This window comes from Mytilus edulis, chromosome 3 (genome assembly GCF_963676685.1).
Source record: "Mytilus edulis chromosome 3, xbMytEdul2.2, whole genome shotgun sequence".
In the NCBI taxonomy this organism is placed as follows: Eukaryota; Metazoa; Mollusca; class Bivalvia; order Mytilida; family Mytilidae; genus Mytilus; species Mytilus edulis.
Genome location: NC_092346.1, coordinates 37,496,264 through 37,511,162, shown reverse-complemented (window position 1 = coordinate 37,511,162; position 14,899 = coordinate 37,496,264). Strand labels below are relative to the sequence as shown.

Genomic DNA, 14,899 nt, shown 5'->3' with positions numbered 1-14,899 from the left:
AACTGCAATAATCACTATCATGTTCAAATTTATTTTAGACGATAAATTAAAAAGACTAATAATTAACTTTTGATCCGTACTGTTTATCAATAAGTATATGGTGTTTAGTTCAACTTATAAAAACAAGCGAATAAGAAAACAAAATGTATGCAAAATGATATTTAATGTATTGATAGTATACAAAGCAGTGGCATAAAACATTAATTTCCCTTTGCTTCGGGAGATATGAAGATTTGCTCACCCTCGAAAAATCATATTTTCCTCGGACAGAGTCCTCGTGAAAAATGAATATTCTTAGGTGAACAAATCTGTATATCTCCTTCAAGCACGGGAAATAAATATATAATTTTGAAAAAATATCAACAAATAGCCTTTACATTCAACGGCCTATCAAGGTGACAGTATATTTTGTAAATAGATTAGAAAGAGACATATGAAGGTAAAAAAACCCAAGGCCGTAGCATCCATTGAGGCAAGTGAGGCAAATGCCACACTAAAAAAATGATATGGTATTGATGTTTAAAAAAAAATCATTTATATATCCAAATAATGAGCGATGACCAAATCTAATCCTAAAAGACGACGGGTATGTTATTTGATTGCAATCATCGTATATAGCCTGGTAAATTAATTGATTCTGACTAATCGTGTCCGGAATTTATCAGTGTCAGTTTCAGTATCCGAACCAATAATTATCAATAGGTCATGAAATCGAACGTGATCAATGAACGTTAAACATGGATCTGTGGCTTAAAACAGGATCATGTAGAAAAAGAAGCAGTGTAGGTATTAGTTTTAATAAAATATGAGTGATTATGTAGGGACTCAATGACCAGGCATGGCCGCAGGGTCCCATCCTTATAACTGCAACTCCCGTTATTTCTCGGAAAGTCTGGATCTGCCATTGAAATCAATAAAATAAAAAAGATATAATGTGGCGGGATTTCACTTAATATTCCATTAATTTTTCTGACCCGACCTCATATGTCGACGGGACATATAGTGGTACCCTTGTCCGTCCGTACGTCCTTCCGTCACACTTTGGTTAAGTTCTTGGTTTAGGTCTATATAATGTCAAATATGCAGTACGGGAGGGTCATCCTTTGTCTCATAGATGCAGTTTCTAGTTGTTACTTTGGCCCTGACAGGTCCGTACTAAGCAGAGGCCCGAGCGTAATGTACTCTAAAGAATGGGAAAAGCGATACAGTTGGCTGAGGTATTCAGTTTTGGAAGATGCGTCGTATTGTTCTTATTGTGTTTCATTCGGCCAGGGTGATGGGCTCTTTAAAACAAAAGGCTTTCGTGACTGGAAAAATGCGGTTGGCGAAAAAAGGGGGACTTTTAAATTACATGAAATAAGTAAAATGCATAAAGAAGCCATGGAAAAGTCTGAGAATCTATTGTCCGTAAGTCAAGGTGAAAAGGCCAATATTTATAGTAGCATCAGTAAAGCGTATGAGGATAAAGTTAGTTATAACAGAAAAGTGCTTCTTTCGATTATTGATGTTATCATCGTGCTAGGCCAGAAAAATATAGCGCTAAGGGGTAATTGGGACAAAAAACTTTTTGTTGATTGGAAAGCTAAAACCGATGTCATCTTAAAAACACATCTTCAATCACCTGGACCTTTTTATTTGTCCCCCGACATCCAGAATGATATCATAGCCTGTTGTGATGCAGACATCAGGGAAAGGATAGTGGCCGACTGTACCAAAGCAGGATACTTTGCAATTTGCGCTGATGGTACAACTGACGTGAACGTGAAGGAGCAAGTGTCTCTTTGTATACGATTTTTAGATCACGAATCAGATGAAATACGAGAAGAATTTATAGGATTTGTAGAACTTGCGGCTTCCGATGCTAGAACATTGTTTGATAAAATCATATCTTTTATGCAATCGTGCCATCATGACATAGCAAAATTAAGAGGCCAGGGCTATGACGGAGCTAGTGTTATGAGCGGTCATGTCCAAGGCGTTCAGGCGCGCGTCTAAGAAGTTTGTCCAAGGGCATCATACGTCCATTGTCGATCACACAACTCAAATTTAGTTATTACCCAAAGCTGCAAATCGGTAAACCCCATTAGAAATTTATTTGACAGCGTTGTTCAACTCACATTCTTTTTATCCACCTCAGCAAGTCGTATGAATATATTAAAGGAAGAGTTAGGAGAACATTTTGAAGAGACAATATTAGAAGCCATCGTAGAAGAAGATTAGGAGGATGAAATTGAAGATAAAAGTGCTGAACTATTAGTAAAGTCTAAGAAAAAAAAATTCAGCCGTTAAGCGAAACTCGTTGAGCGCTCGTGTGGATACTTTGACTAACCTAATTACTAACTTCAGTTCTATTCAAAGTGCAGTCTCAAAGATAGAAAATAAAAGTTCAGGGGAAGCTAAATCCAAAGCAGGTGGACATAGGCGACTCCTGGATGATCCAGAGTTTATTGTGGCTTTGTTCGTAACGCAATTTGTTTTGTCCTACTTGAATTGTTTAACGAAATCTCTTCAAAATAAAGATTGTGATATGGTTCTAGCATATAACGATGCAGCTAATACATTAAAGACCTTAAGACAATTGAGAACAGATGAACACTTTAGAAAAGTATATAAGAGAGCACAGGCAATTGCTGCTAAGCAGAAGATTCCACTTGTTCCCAGGCGCAGAACAGGCAGACTGGTCCATAGAGATAACCCAACTGTTGATTCAGCCGAACAATTGTGGAGGACAACTATCTACTTTGCGTTCTTAGACCATGTTTGTACCGAGATGGAGAGACGTTTTCCACATGACCAACGTCAGATGATGTTAGGCCAAAACTTGGTTCCATCAAAATTGGCAAATCTTAATGATACCATACAAGACGAATTGCTTCAAGTTTATTCCCCGGATCTGCCAAATGTAAATACATGGGAACAAGAAGTGACAAGGTGGAAGGTTAAATTTTCTGACATCCCTAATGCCAAATTACCAGGTACACTCAAATCTTCTTTGAAACAGGCACATCAAGACTTTTATCCAAATATCAGACGGATATTTGTGCTACTGTTGACAATGTCTGTCACCAGCGTTTGTTGTGAAAGATCCTTTTCAGGACTTCGTAGATTGAAGACGTGGGAAAGATCCACAATGGGTGAGGAACGCCTTTGTGGACTGGCAATGCTTCACACTCACAGGGACAAGGATGTTTCACGGGAGGATATTCTTCTTAGATTCGATAGAACTGGTCACGGAAAGATTGGAAAGCTGACATTTGACTAGAAGATTTCACTTAAATGAAATATAGGCCCTTATAAATGTGTGAAATTTTGATTTTTGGAAGAAACAGTTTAATGACCACAAGTATTGTCTTTATTAAGGTATTTCCTTTTTTAAAAGGGAAAGACCTTACTGTATTTCTTCTGTTTATTATTATTATTCTTCCGCCAAACTTTGATGAAGTTAGCCTCCGTAACCGTAAGACGTGTCGCTTTCATGTTTACACTTTGTATCGATGTCATGAATACCTATCTGGAACTCACCCTATGAGTCGAAATATTTTGTCGGTTCGAAGTAATCCCTCCGAAACCCAAAAACCTTGTTATCGTTCCAACACCGTAACCATAATAGGTAGAAAAAAAACATAGAGTGAAATTTGTTCAGGACCAGACCTCGGTTGTTCGTCTTATTTGGATCGAAAGGATTCAACGACTCATTGGTAGGGTTATGCCCCTATGAAAATTAACCGGTGTCGGTTGGCCACCAAAACTCAGAAACCGTAAGTCGTAGACACTTAGGATCTTCACCATTCATCATCAATTCATGTGACTTTGAAAAATACCTCAAGGTCAAATGTGTATGTTGACCTTGACCTTTGACCTACCACCTTGTTATGAGATAATCTCAGCAACCTTAATACTTACAGAAGTTTTGAATAGTGGAAAATGTTTGGGTCATTAAGGCGCAACTTTGTTACATTTTGACCGAAGAGATTTCACCTTTCTGTAAGGGGCATAACCCCTGATTTAGGTTTCTGAAAAGACAAAATTAGCTTTTACTATATAACAAAAGGTCCTAGACCCATGGGGTCTTCAGCAATGACATTGGAGACTAATGACTTTGACAAAGGTCACAAGGTCAAAGGTCAAGGTCAAGTCCCAGATAGCGAATTATGTGTTTTTGACCTTATTTTAAGGATTTTTAGCTTTTTAATGTTGACCTTGACTTTTGACCTTTCAACTTTTTAGTCGATATCTCAAAAACGGTTACTCTTACAGAAATTGTAAACAGTGAAAAATGTTTGGGTGACTGAGGCACAACTTTTCTACATTTTGACCGAAAGGATTTGACATATTCTTAAGGGCATAACCCCCGTTAACGGTTTCTGAAAAGGTAAAATTAGCTTTAACTCTTGAACGAAAAGTCCTAAACCCATGGGGTCTTTTACAATGACATTGTAGACCAATGACCTTCACAAAAGTTCCAAGGTCAAAAATCAAGATGATGTCCAAATTATCAAATTTGTTGTTTTTGTCATTTTTTAACGGTTTTGTGTGTGTTTGAGAGCTTTCCAATACATTCTACGCCTATTGGAACATGTACTTTACAGTTCGAAAAGGAAAGACCTCTCAATTGTTCAAGAACAATTGGCATTTTAATTTTATTTATCGTTTTTCTATTTGCCATAATCGCCAATAATATCTACATATGACATAAAAATGCACATAACCGCGCATTTGTAAACAGTACCACATTTATAACTTACCAGATAAAGAGGTTCCAATTTATTCATTTTACACATAAGTAACCATATCCCCCCCCCTCAAGAAAAAAAATGTTTTATCAGTTTTATGGCACATGAAACCCATATGATCGATATGTTATCAACTTCATTGACTTTGAAAAATGTAAAAAATCATGAAGACTGTAACTGAAAAATAGCACGTGAATAATGTGTCTGCTATTCTACTGAATTTTATCTTTATTTGTAGGTCCGGGATTTGTTTTGAACTCTATTAGATTCATTGTGGTATTATCTTACTTCTTCGTGTTCGTTGCTGACCTTCGATTTTATATTATGACATTGAAAATTCTGAAGCGGTCATTTAACATCTTTTGGTTGTGTTTTCATCTAACACATCATTTTAATAATTTTGTATTAGATATTTCGTGACTTAATCAATAATTGGAAGTGCATAAGAATGACCAGTAAATTCACATTTCGCGTAGCCTTCCAATATTTTACTTTTACTTGTCCATCTTATAGAATCTGTAAGTCACGTGAACGTGGCGGGTACTTGTACATCCTAACAACTAATAAAATATCATGCATCTAAGACTGAATTATCAATCCGTACACATCCAATATCCAATGGATTTAGTTTAAAGACGTTATAAACAGTCAGAGAAAAACATGAACTTGTGCAATGCCAAGATACAGGTATCGACAGATTGTAGATCCATGAATGTGTATATGTATATAACATACTAGTATTATTAAATTTGCTTTCACTTTACTGATAAAAAAAAATCAATACTTATACCAAATTAAAACAATATTCAATGTTCTTATTACAGTGTTGAATTGGTAACCTTTTAGAATAATTAGGTATATGAAGATGTGGTATGAGTGCCAATGAGACAACTCTCCATCCAAATAACTATTTATAAAAGTAAACCATTATAGGCCAAGGTACGGCCTTCAACACGGATGTTTATTTAAAGGAACGATAAGTTTACCAGGATCATTTCTAAATTTCAGGGCACGGCTAACAACATTTCCGTAAAAATGAAGATGTTCTATCCCGTTTGAAATACAACAAAACTTCAAAGCCAAATCTTTATATCTATGGAAAAATGTAGTAAAGGTTTAAAGTAATTTATGGTAACGATATCCCTGGTTTAATAATTTACCCATAACACATAGATTACGTTTGTTAAATTATAAAAAAAACAACGTCACAACAGACACGTGCAATCTGAAGACATCTTAAGACAAACAATCAAGGGAATATACACTGAACGAAATATTTGATCTATGACACAATGCAAATACAAAATCAATGAAATAAGGCGTAAGATAATAACGAGATAAACTATTTCAGAAATGTTTGTTTAATGAATGTTATTGACATTTCATGCTCAAGTTTGTATATGAAGCAAACTGTTCAATTTAGGTTTTGAATAAATTTTTCTTGCATTTCTTGTTGTTTCACCAAAGTCAAATGACAATCTATTCTTTTTCTCAACTTCTAATAAAATATATTCTACGTAAAGAAACGAATTTTTATTACGCATAAATGACTTTTTGGTAAAACCACCGAAATTCTCATGTATACGATACACTAGCTAAATATCATTCAAATTCAAAAAATATTAAAAGTTAAAATACTATTATTAGGTATATTATTAGTATACATGAATACTTTTCCAGCATTTTAACCAGCCTGATAATTCCATTGTTTCTATGAAAGCTCGCATTATCGAAAAAAATACCTCAGCACTAACAATCCTAATCTTGCAATGCCTCTCCGTAGATGAAAAGAGGACTACTGGATTAGACAATTGGAGCTGCAACAACAAAATTGATGGTATAGGTATTCTGTCTAGTCCTTCGTGTAGCTCGGTAAATGTCATGAATATTTTCAACTCTACTCCTCGACGCAGACGCAGTCATGATCATCGTCATTATACATTACCTACTCTGCATGATGCCTCTATTAATGACTTGCTGCCATTTATACAAAAGCCGTTAGTTATTCGTCCCATTTACACGAAACTTTATTCATTTCCCCTTTCAAAAATTCATTCGCTGTACAATTTATGTTTGACAACCATTTTTACAAACCCTCATTCAAACCGATAAGAACTTACAGCTATCATTTCCGATATTGCAAGTCACAGACTTTTCAAACCAGTTCGCATTGGAAAAGATGAAAAAGAGAAAAGATCTTTTCTTAATCTTTCCTTTGCCAACAAAGGTCTCGATGACGTCAACTTAAGGCAATATCCTTCATCATATATTCATTCAGTCGAAAATACCTCCTTATTTCAAAGATCAGTGTGTGTGTGTGTGTACAAATCATTTCTTATACCTGAACCAAACCTATTGCAACAAAAATTTTCAATAACAATTATAATTGAGAATGCAAATGGGGAATGTGTCAAAGAGACAACAACCCGACCATAGAACAAACAACATCAAAAGGTCACCAGTAGGTTTCAATGCAGCAAGCAATTCCCGCACCCCGAGGCGTCCTTCAGATGGCCCCATAACCAATATACTAGTTCAGTGATAATGAACGCCATACTAAACTCCAAATCATACACAATAAACTAAAATTAAATATAATACAAGAGTAACAAAGGCCGGAGGCTCCTGACTTGGGACAGACGCAAAAATGCTGCGAGATTAAACATGTTTTTGAGATCTCAACCCTCCCCGTATACCTCTAGCCAATGTAGAAAAGTAAACTCATAACAATACGCACAAACACGTTTTTCAGGATTCCAATATTGACGACTTCAAGTCTAAATCTCCTGATTGTACTTGTTCCAAATTCTCATATAATCCGGTTGGCCACGTTAATACCGGTGACCTCAACATTGTCAATAACACTTCCCTGCGAAATCCGAATATCCTTAGCCAATAAGTCCATCAATTGGAAATACAACTGCAAAATTTTGATGGATTCTTTCGGGGTTCATGCCAGACAATGGGCTAAGCGCGAGACGGAGACACTCTTTCCGAATGAATTAAGGCTGTGAAGTCGTTGGCACAAATCAGAATTAAGAAACTGAATGGGTCTAGAGATGTCCATGCTACGTCAATCTTTAAAGACCCCAATGTTACAAAACACTTATCCTACCTTCATGACAAATATGTTGTTGTCCCCGCATATAAAACCCCAAACAACACCTTTTTGTGTGTACAATCCTTACATTTACTGCTTGATAAACGAATTAGGTATTGAGAAATCATTTGGAAACTCAACATATATCCTCACGACACAAACCAAAGAGGAAATCCTAGATAGTCATAAGTATGTTCTATGTTCCTTTGGAATTTCAACCAAAGATGACAATCTGGATATTCCATCACTGTATTGGATACCTACACTACATAAGTGTCCTTACAAACAACAGTATATTTCTTGCTCTTCCAAGTGCTCCACGAAACCTCTTTCTCAATTATTAACATCTTTTTATCAGCAATCAAAGCTGGGCTTGTAAGTTGTGTTAAACTGCCTATTCTAGAGGTGTAGTGATTCAGATGTGAATACTGAAAAATTCCATAGATGCTACAATCTACATACAATCTTACTCTCTTTCATTTTGCAATAATTTTAAAACATTTGACTTATCTACACTTTACAGAAGTATTCCACATTCCAGACTAAAAGACAAGTTAAAAGAGTTGGTATTCCTTTGTTTCATAAAAAATAATGGGCAACGTAGATACTTGTACAAGTATCTTGTCTTAGGGAGGGATAAATCCTACTTTGTATAGGATAACCCTTAGTCAATCAAAAAATTCTCTAAATCTGATATTATCAAGATGCTTGATGACAACATATTTGTTACGTTCGGAGGACGTGTTTTTCAACAGACTGGCGGCATTCTAATGGGCATCAATAGTGCCCCTCTTCTTGCCGACTTGTTTCTTTATTATTATGAGGCTGACTTTCTACAGGAACTTCATAGGAAGAAAAATATGAAGTTAGCAATATCTTTTAACATTACTTTCCGCTATATGTATGACGTTCTCTCACTAAATAATTCAAAATTTGTTGACTATGTTGAACGCATCTATCCAGTCGAGCTATAGATAAAGCATACAACAGATTCACTAAAGTCGGCCTCATATCTTGACTAACATCTAGAAATTGACAATAAAGGTAGGTTGAAAATAAAACTTTACGTCAAAAGAGATGATTTCAGCTTTCTAATTGTGACCTTTCGATTTCTACGTACAACATTTTAGCAGCACCTGCATACGGGTTATATATATATCTCCCAATCAATACGACATTCCCGTGCTTGCATTTCCCATCAAGGTTTTCTTAATAGAGGGTAACTGCTAAAAAGGAAGATATTAAACCAAGATTTCCAAATGATAAAATTGAAATCATCCCTTCGTGAATTTTACGTACGCCATCACGAGTTGGTTGACCGTTATGGAATAACCATTTCACAGATAACATCGGATATGTTCCTTACGTCATAACTACCTTTCCCTTTCATGAATGTGACCTACCGAATTTGACGATTTACCGGATTTGTTATAACATGAGCAACACGACGGGTGCCACATATGGAGCAGGATCTGCTTATCCTTCCTGATCACATGAGATCACCACCAGTTTATGGTGGGGATTGTGTTTCTTATTATTTAGTTTTATATGTTGTGTCATGTGTACTTTTGTCTGTCTGTTTGTCTTTTTCATTTTTAGCCATGGCGTTAACACTTTATTTTCGATTTATTAGTTTGACTGTCCCTCTGGTATTTTTCGTCCGTCTTTTCCATCCATTATTACTCTTAAAAACAGTTTTTGTTACAGATGAAAATGTTTCTTTGGAAATCGAATGCGTATATTATTCTCTGAAATTGATTTTTCTTCTTTAAATTATGTTTGAAAATTAAACGGGTATTATAAACAATTATTTCCAATGCATTCTTGGTATGTTTTGAAGCGGTAAATGTAGGTAATGATTTTTATGAACTTAGTTGTGAATATATGTCTACTAATCACCACTTCCCAAAGTTTTCCTTCTGACATCATTTGTTCAATATGAAAGTGGAAATGTCATTGAGGTACCTACAGAGGAGTTATTAAAATTGATAAACACGACTTATATATACACGATAGAAGGACAGAAAACACTGCATAAATATTTTCCCCAAAGTACAGATTAATCTAATTCTTAAATCGGGCTAATTAGGGGAATAAGAGCTATGCAATTGCAATGTTTGTCAACCTAACAAATACAAAAAGGAGTAATTAACATTCCACTGACGATAAAATATGCTATTAAGATAGATTAAATCAACAGCAGTATACAGTTGTTCAAAGGTCATAAATCGATAGAGTGAAAACAAATCTAGATTACAAACTAGAACCAAGGGAAACATGACACTGTTAGACGAAAACACACGAGCAACAGGAACAGATTACTCTGTTAACATAAATAGGGAAATACACTGGATTGTGCATGTTTTTCGTAAAGTTCTTTACATGATAAGAATTTGATACATACATCCTGGAATACAGGGAACATTGAGTATTAACAAAAATATTTTACTCCTCCATATTTAATTTTTGTATGTTTAAGTCAGCAGCCTGTGAAATTTCGGATTTTTTGTTTATTGTTTTGTCATAAATCCGACCGTTGGATAACATTATCATTTTGTCATGTCCAAAACATAATTTTAAATCCATTCTGTTAACTTGTTTTATTTGTTATTTGTCTTATAAGTTTTCATACCACATACCCTTATTTCATATTTAGAGTATATTTTTTTGTGATTAATTCTTCATTTAGCTACATGTCCTGCTATTCGAATGTCCTTAGACATTCACATTGCATCAGATGTTCAAAAAAAAAACCCCAAAAACAAGACAGTATGCAACCATAACTTGCGATTAAGTATAGTCATATTTTTGAAATAGTAAAAAAAGAAGACCCCAGCTCACTAAAGGTAGTTTTTTTCATGATACGGGTTAAGCAACATTTTCAGATTTGTAAGAATTATGCACGGAAAACCTTAATTTGGGTGATATAAATAAATTAAGATAAAATATCAGACTCTTATAATATGTTTTCAAATGAAAAAAAAAAATAATGGAGTCACGGGACTCTTGCTACATAATAAAATAGGTAAATTCACAACACATTCATTACAAAAGTTACTCTATTGAGTTATCTCCCCTTTTATCTGAGTTATATACCCTCAAATGGCAAAATTGGGGAAAAAATTCAAGAAAAGAACCAAAATAATCTGATTTTTGTAAAATAAAGCTGTACAGTCTTGCATCTTAGCCCAAGAATATGCATCAAAATGATGTTGAATAAAAAGTGGACTTATCTTCTTCACCACTTAGCAACACCATATTTCCGAATTAAACTGTCGCATTAATTGTTTTATGTTAGTTCACAGATACCACATGGTTTCTTTCTCAATTTATAGGTGAAAGAGCCTGGGATAAAAATGAAATACACAATACCAACAAAGAAATGTTTTTTTTTCGTTATATGTGATTTTGATATTATTACATATTTATAGATAAGATTATTTCGAAAACCATATTTAAATAATTCGAATTCAGATAAATCTTGAAAATCAGGATAAACAACATCAACGAGTTTTTCCAATTTGAAAATTATACACTAAAAAAAAAAAGTGAAAAAGGGGGAGGGGAACCCCACATGTGTCGTACATTTTCCTAAAACTTTTAAAGTTTAACAATTTTGTGTTTTAAACATCTGTTTGTTTAGAGATATTTTCAGTAGCCATATCAGTAGTAGACGTCAGATTTAAAACACTTCTTAACCATTTTATATTTCAGAAAAAATACTAAAATTTTCACTTTGTTGTGCATGGTTGCAGGACTGTGTAGATATGATGAAACACATAGTTTTCTATATCAAAATAAAAAGTTATACACACGAATTACATACCGCTCTCAACATTTCATTAAAAGTCCACACCGATTGTTATCTCCTTTTTCAAAATCCAAGATGGAGGAAGACACCCTATCTACTTTATGTGAAAAAAAATGTGTCTTTATATCACCAAAATTTGTAATATGCAATAAGTATCATCAAATGTCATCAACCAACATCAAATACAATAAAAGGGCATAAGGACTCCTAAATGACAAGTTTCCCTGGTTATTAAAAGATATCAGTAATGATACTAATAATAACTTTGAATATTCTTCTCTCAACTTAATATTTATCAAAAGAGTTTCAACATTATACAAAATCAAAGAAATCACAAAAGGTGATATATTTAGTTAATCGTTTGCATATAAACCCTCGTCCCTCCAACATACGGACATGCTATACAAATAAGTCGACAAAGGCAGGGCTCTTTTTGTTGTACCTTTGGTGGTTATTCGGATAAAAACATAAACGTACATGTACAATTATAGCTAAGGTCTTTGTATTAACTCTAATGAGTCATTTCACCCTTTTATGGAATAGCGTATGTATACCATTCAGTAATCAAATAAAGAGAAAATGAATCAAAAAATAAAGTAAACACAAAAAGAACTTCATTTTTATGTTTTACTTTAAAAAAGATTGAAAATACTATGCAAAAATTGTTAGTCATAGCTTTTATAAGCACAAGTAATGTTTGAGACGTGATGATCTTCTGCTCATATTCAGGATTCATATAAAATGAACATCAAACAATAAACAATTCAATCAAATGGTGAATGAACATATTGTCACGATCATTGAGACATCCCGGAAGGATATATATTGTTTTAAATGACACAGGAAAGCAATTGTCCATTTGAATATGAAACAATAACTAAAAGGGATGTGCCAAATTTCAATAAGTTGTTGTTCCATTTATTATGTTTCTTGACTAACTCGTCGGCCAAAATTAAATTGAAAAATTATGTTTTAAGTACTTCTCAGAAATCTTGCACAATATTGCCAACCTAAGGAATTGATAATAAGATTGGATATATTAAAGAATGAAAGAGTTTACGAAACATTTAATACAATCATAAAAGAACACAGCAAACATTGATATCTAGCGGGCGATCTGATTTTTCCACAATCAAATAAACAGCTTACTATCTAGATATCACAAATCTTTATTAAAAATTAGATGTAATAAAAATATGAATGTTGAGACAATATTTTTTAATTTTATCTATTCGCTGCAAACACATTGGAATCAAGTGTTTTAGATGAAAGTCTTTGAAATATTGCAATTTGATTATATCTATGTTTAACAAAACAACCATCGAATGGAAAAAGATATGCCGAATAAAAATAATAATGATTCCTCACACAGGACGCAAATAAAAGTGTAACAATGTGACTTTGAAATTAAGAGACAAACTGCTCCTTTCCCTTTTTCCAATTTTATTCGAGTACATGAGATAGATTTGGCATTTTTTTACGGTTTCTGTTTGATTATTTAGATCTTATACTGTTGATGTTTTTATACATCCGTGGCTTTCAAATATTCTGCTTCGGGCTTTCTTGATGAAGATTACTCCAGAAAAGCGCTTCAGATGCATAAAATTTTAAAATACAGATAAAATATTCTTTGAAAAGAAATTCCTTTAGTAATACACACTACGAACCAGTAAAAGTCTAAAATGGCCTATATCTGTACTCGACTGTACTGATTTTTACTCGACCAGTCTGAATTGGCCTGAAATTCATTGAATAATACTTGAATGTAGTCTGAACCATACTCGACCTAGTCTGAACCATGCTCGACCTAGTCTGAACCATTCGTGACCTAGTCTGAACAATAATCGACCAAGTCTGAACCAACCTAGACCTACTTTTTGTATCTATACATTGTATTTGATCAGTTTAGGAACTGGAAATTTAAACAACAATTTCAAACTATAAATGTATGCATTATAGCATCTAAACCGAAATTTTACAATAATCATAATATTACTTCAACAACATATTTATCAACAGTTACACACACACATATATATATAACCTTTAAAATAGAAATAAAAACAAGCTGATCTAATTATCTCAAAACTGGATTGTGACTTATATTTTCAATGTTATTCAAAAATTTTGAATCTCTCAGAGATATATATTATGGTTTAATATATAATGGACAATTTTAATCATTTAAACTTAAGCCTAGTATAGATTTAGGGTGTCAGTTGAGTAAAGTAAATATGTAGTGAGTTTTTGTTTTTATAATAAAATACATATACATGTAAAATAGTATATAAAGACACTTTATCAATTTAAAAAATTGACACCCTTGTTTTGTAAAATCATGAATTTATAAAAATCATTATAGATAAACTTAGCAATCCTTGATAACCTTTTAAAAGGAAATGTGTTCAAAATTTGCAGTAATTTGAAAAAAAAACATAATTTTTCATTTGCATTTAAATATGTTGTGTCAAAATTAAAGACATGGAATACAAGAAGCACTTTATAAGATTTAATTACATCAGTACTTGTGTGTTTTACAGGTAAAAAGAAAACCCTACTTTTCTTAAACTAGTATACTTCTTATCTAGTGAATTCAAAAGGCCTTGCGATTTAAGTTGTACATGATGTTACAATTTTGGTAAATGTTATTTAAAATTAAATACTCTCTGACCAGGTGTGATCTGTTTTATATACTAATCAGCAGAACAAGTTAATCAATTCTATCTTTTTTTAAATTCTTTTTAAATTTAATTTTTTTTTTATATCACATATAATATATTCCAAATCATAATCAAATATATATTTCTAATATCAGGTTGGTCAATATAAAGGATTTTGTTGGGAGTCGCTACATGTACCTCATTAAAAAGATAATTATATTATTATAGTATGTAACCATGAAACATATGTAGTTTTTATTGATATATTTTCGAAAATTTAGATTATGAAAAAACATGCCAAGCAAGAAGCAGCTTAATAAACTCTCAAACTTTAAAATTCATAAAATAAATTTATTATATAAGATAATCTGATTTAACCTTCTCTATTTGATAAATCTGAGAATCATGTAAGGATGTAATAAATCGGGCATTTCCAAATGTCGTTTAACGACTCTTATGTCCTCATTTTCTGTTCATCAAAACAAACCAATTCAAATGTACTTACTGTATACAAATCAATGTAATATAATTCATTCGTTGAAACATTATTTTATAAACATTCTTGACAACAGTTGAAGAACTAAGTTTTTTTAAA

The 14,899-nt window shown here is 33.1% G+C and overlaps 1 protein-coding gene across 1 annotated transcript; it reads left to right on the top strand.

Annotated features, from left to right (window-relative positions):
* Window positions 1–1,365: 1,365 nt before the first annotated feature.
* Window positions 1,366–3,262, top strand: LOC139515233 (52 kDa repressor of the inhibitor of the protein kinase-like). The gene is made up of 2 exons (XM_071304796.1): window positions 1,366–1,871; window positions 2,347–3,262. The coding sequence occupies exons 1-2, from the start codon at window positions 1,366–1,368 to the stop codon at window positions 3,260–3,262; spliced, it is 1,422 nt and encodes a 473-aa protein (XP_071160897.1).
* Window positions 3,263–14,899: the final 11,637 nt, after the last annotated feature.

What these genes read in the sequence shown, in the direction of transcription:
- LOC139515233 (XM_071304796.1), top strand. Translation starts at nt 1,366, where the DNA reads ATGCATAAAGAAGCCATGGAAAAGTCTGAGAATCTATTGTCCGTAAGT. An exon ending in GCTTCCGATGCTAGAACATT is followed by an intron (nt 1,872 to 2,346) that starts GTTTGATAAAAT and finishes TACTAACTTCAG; the next exon opens with TTCTATTCAAAGTGCAGTCT.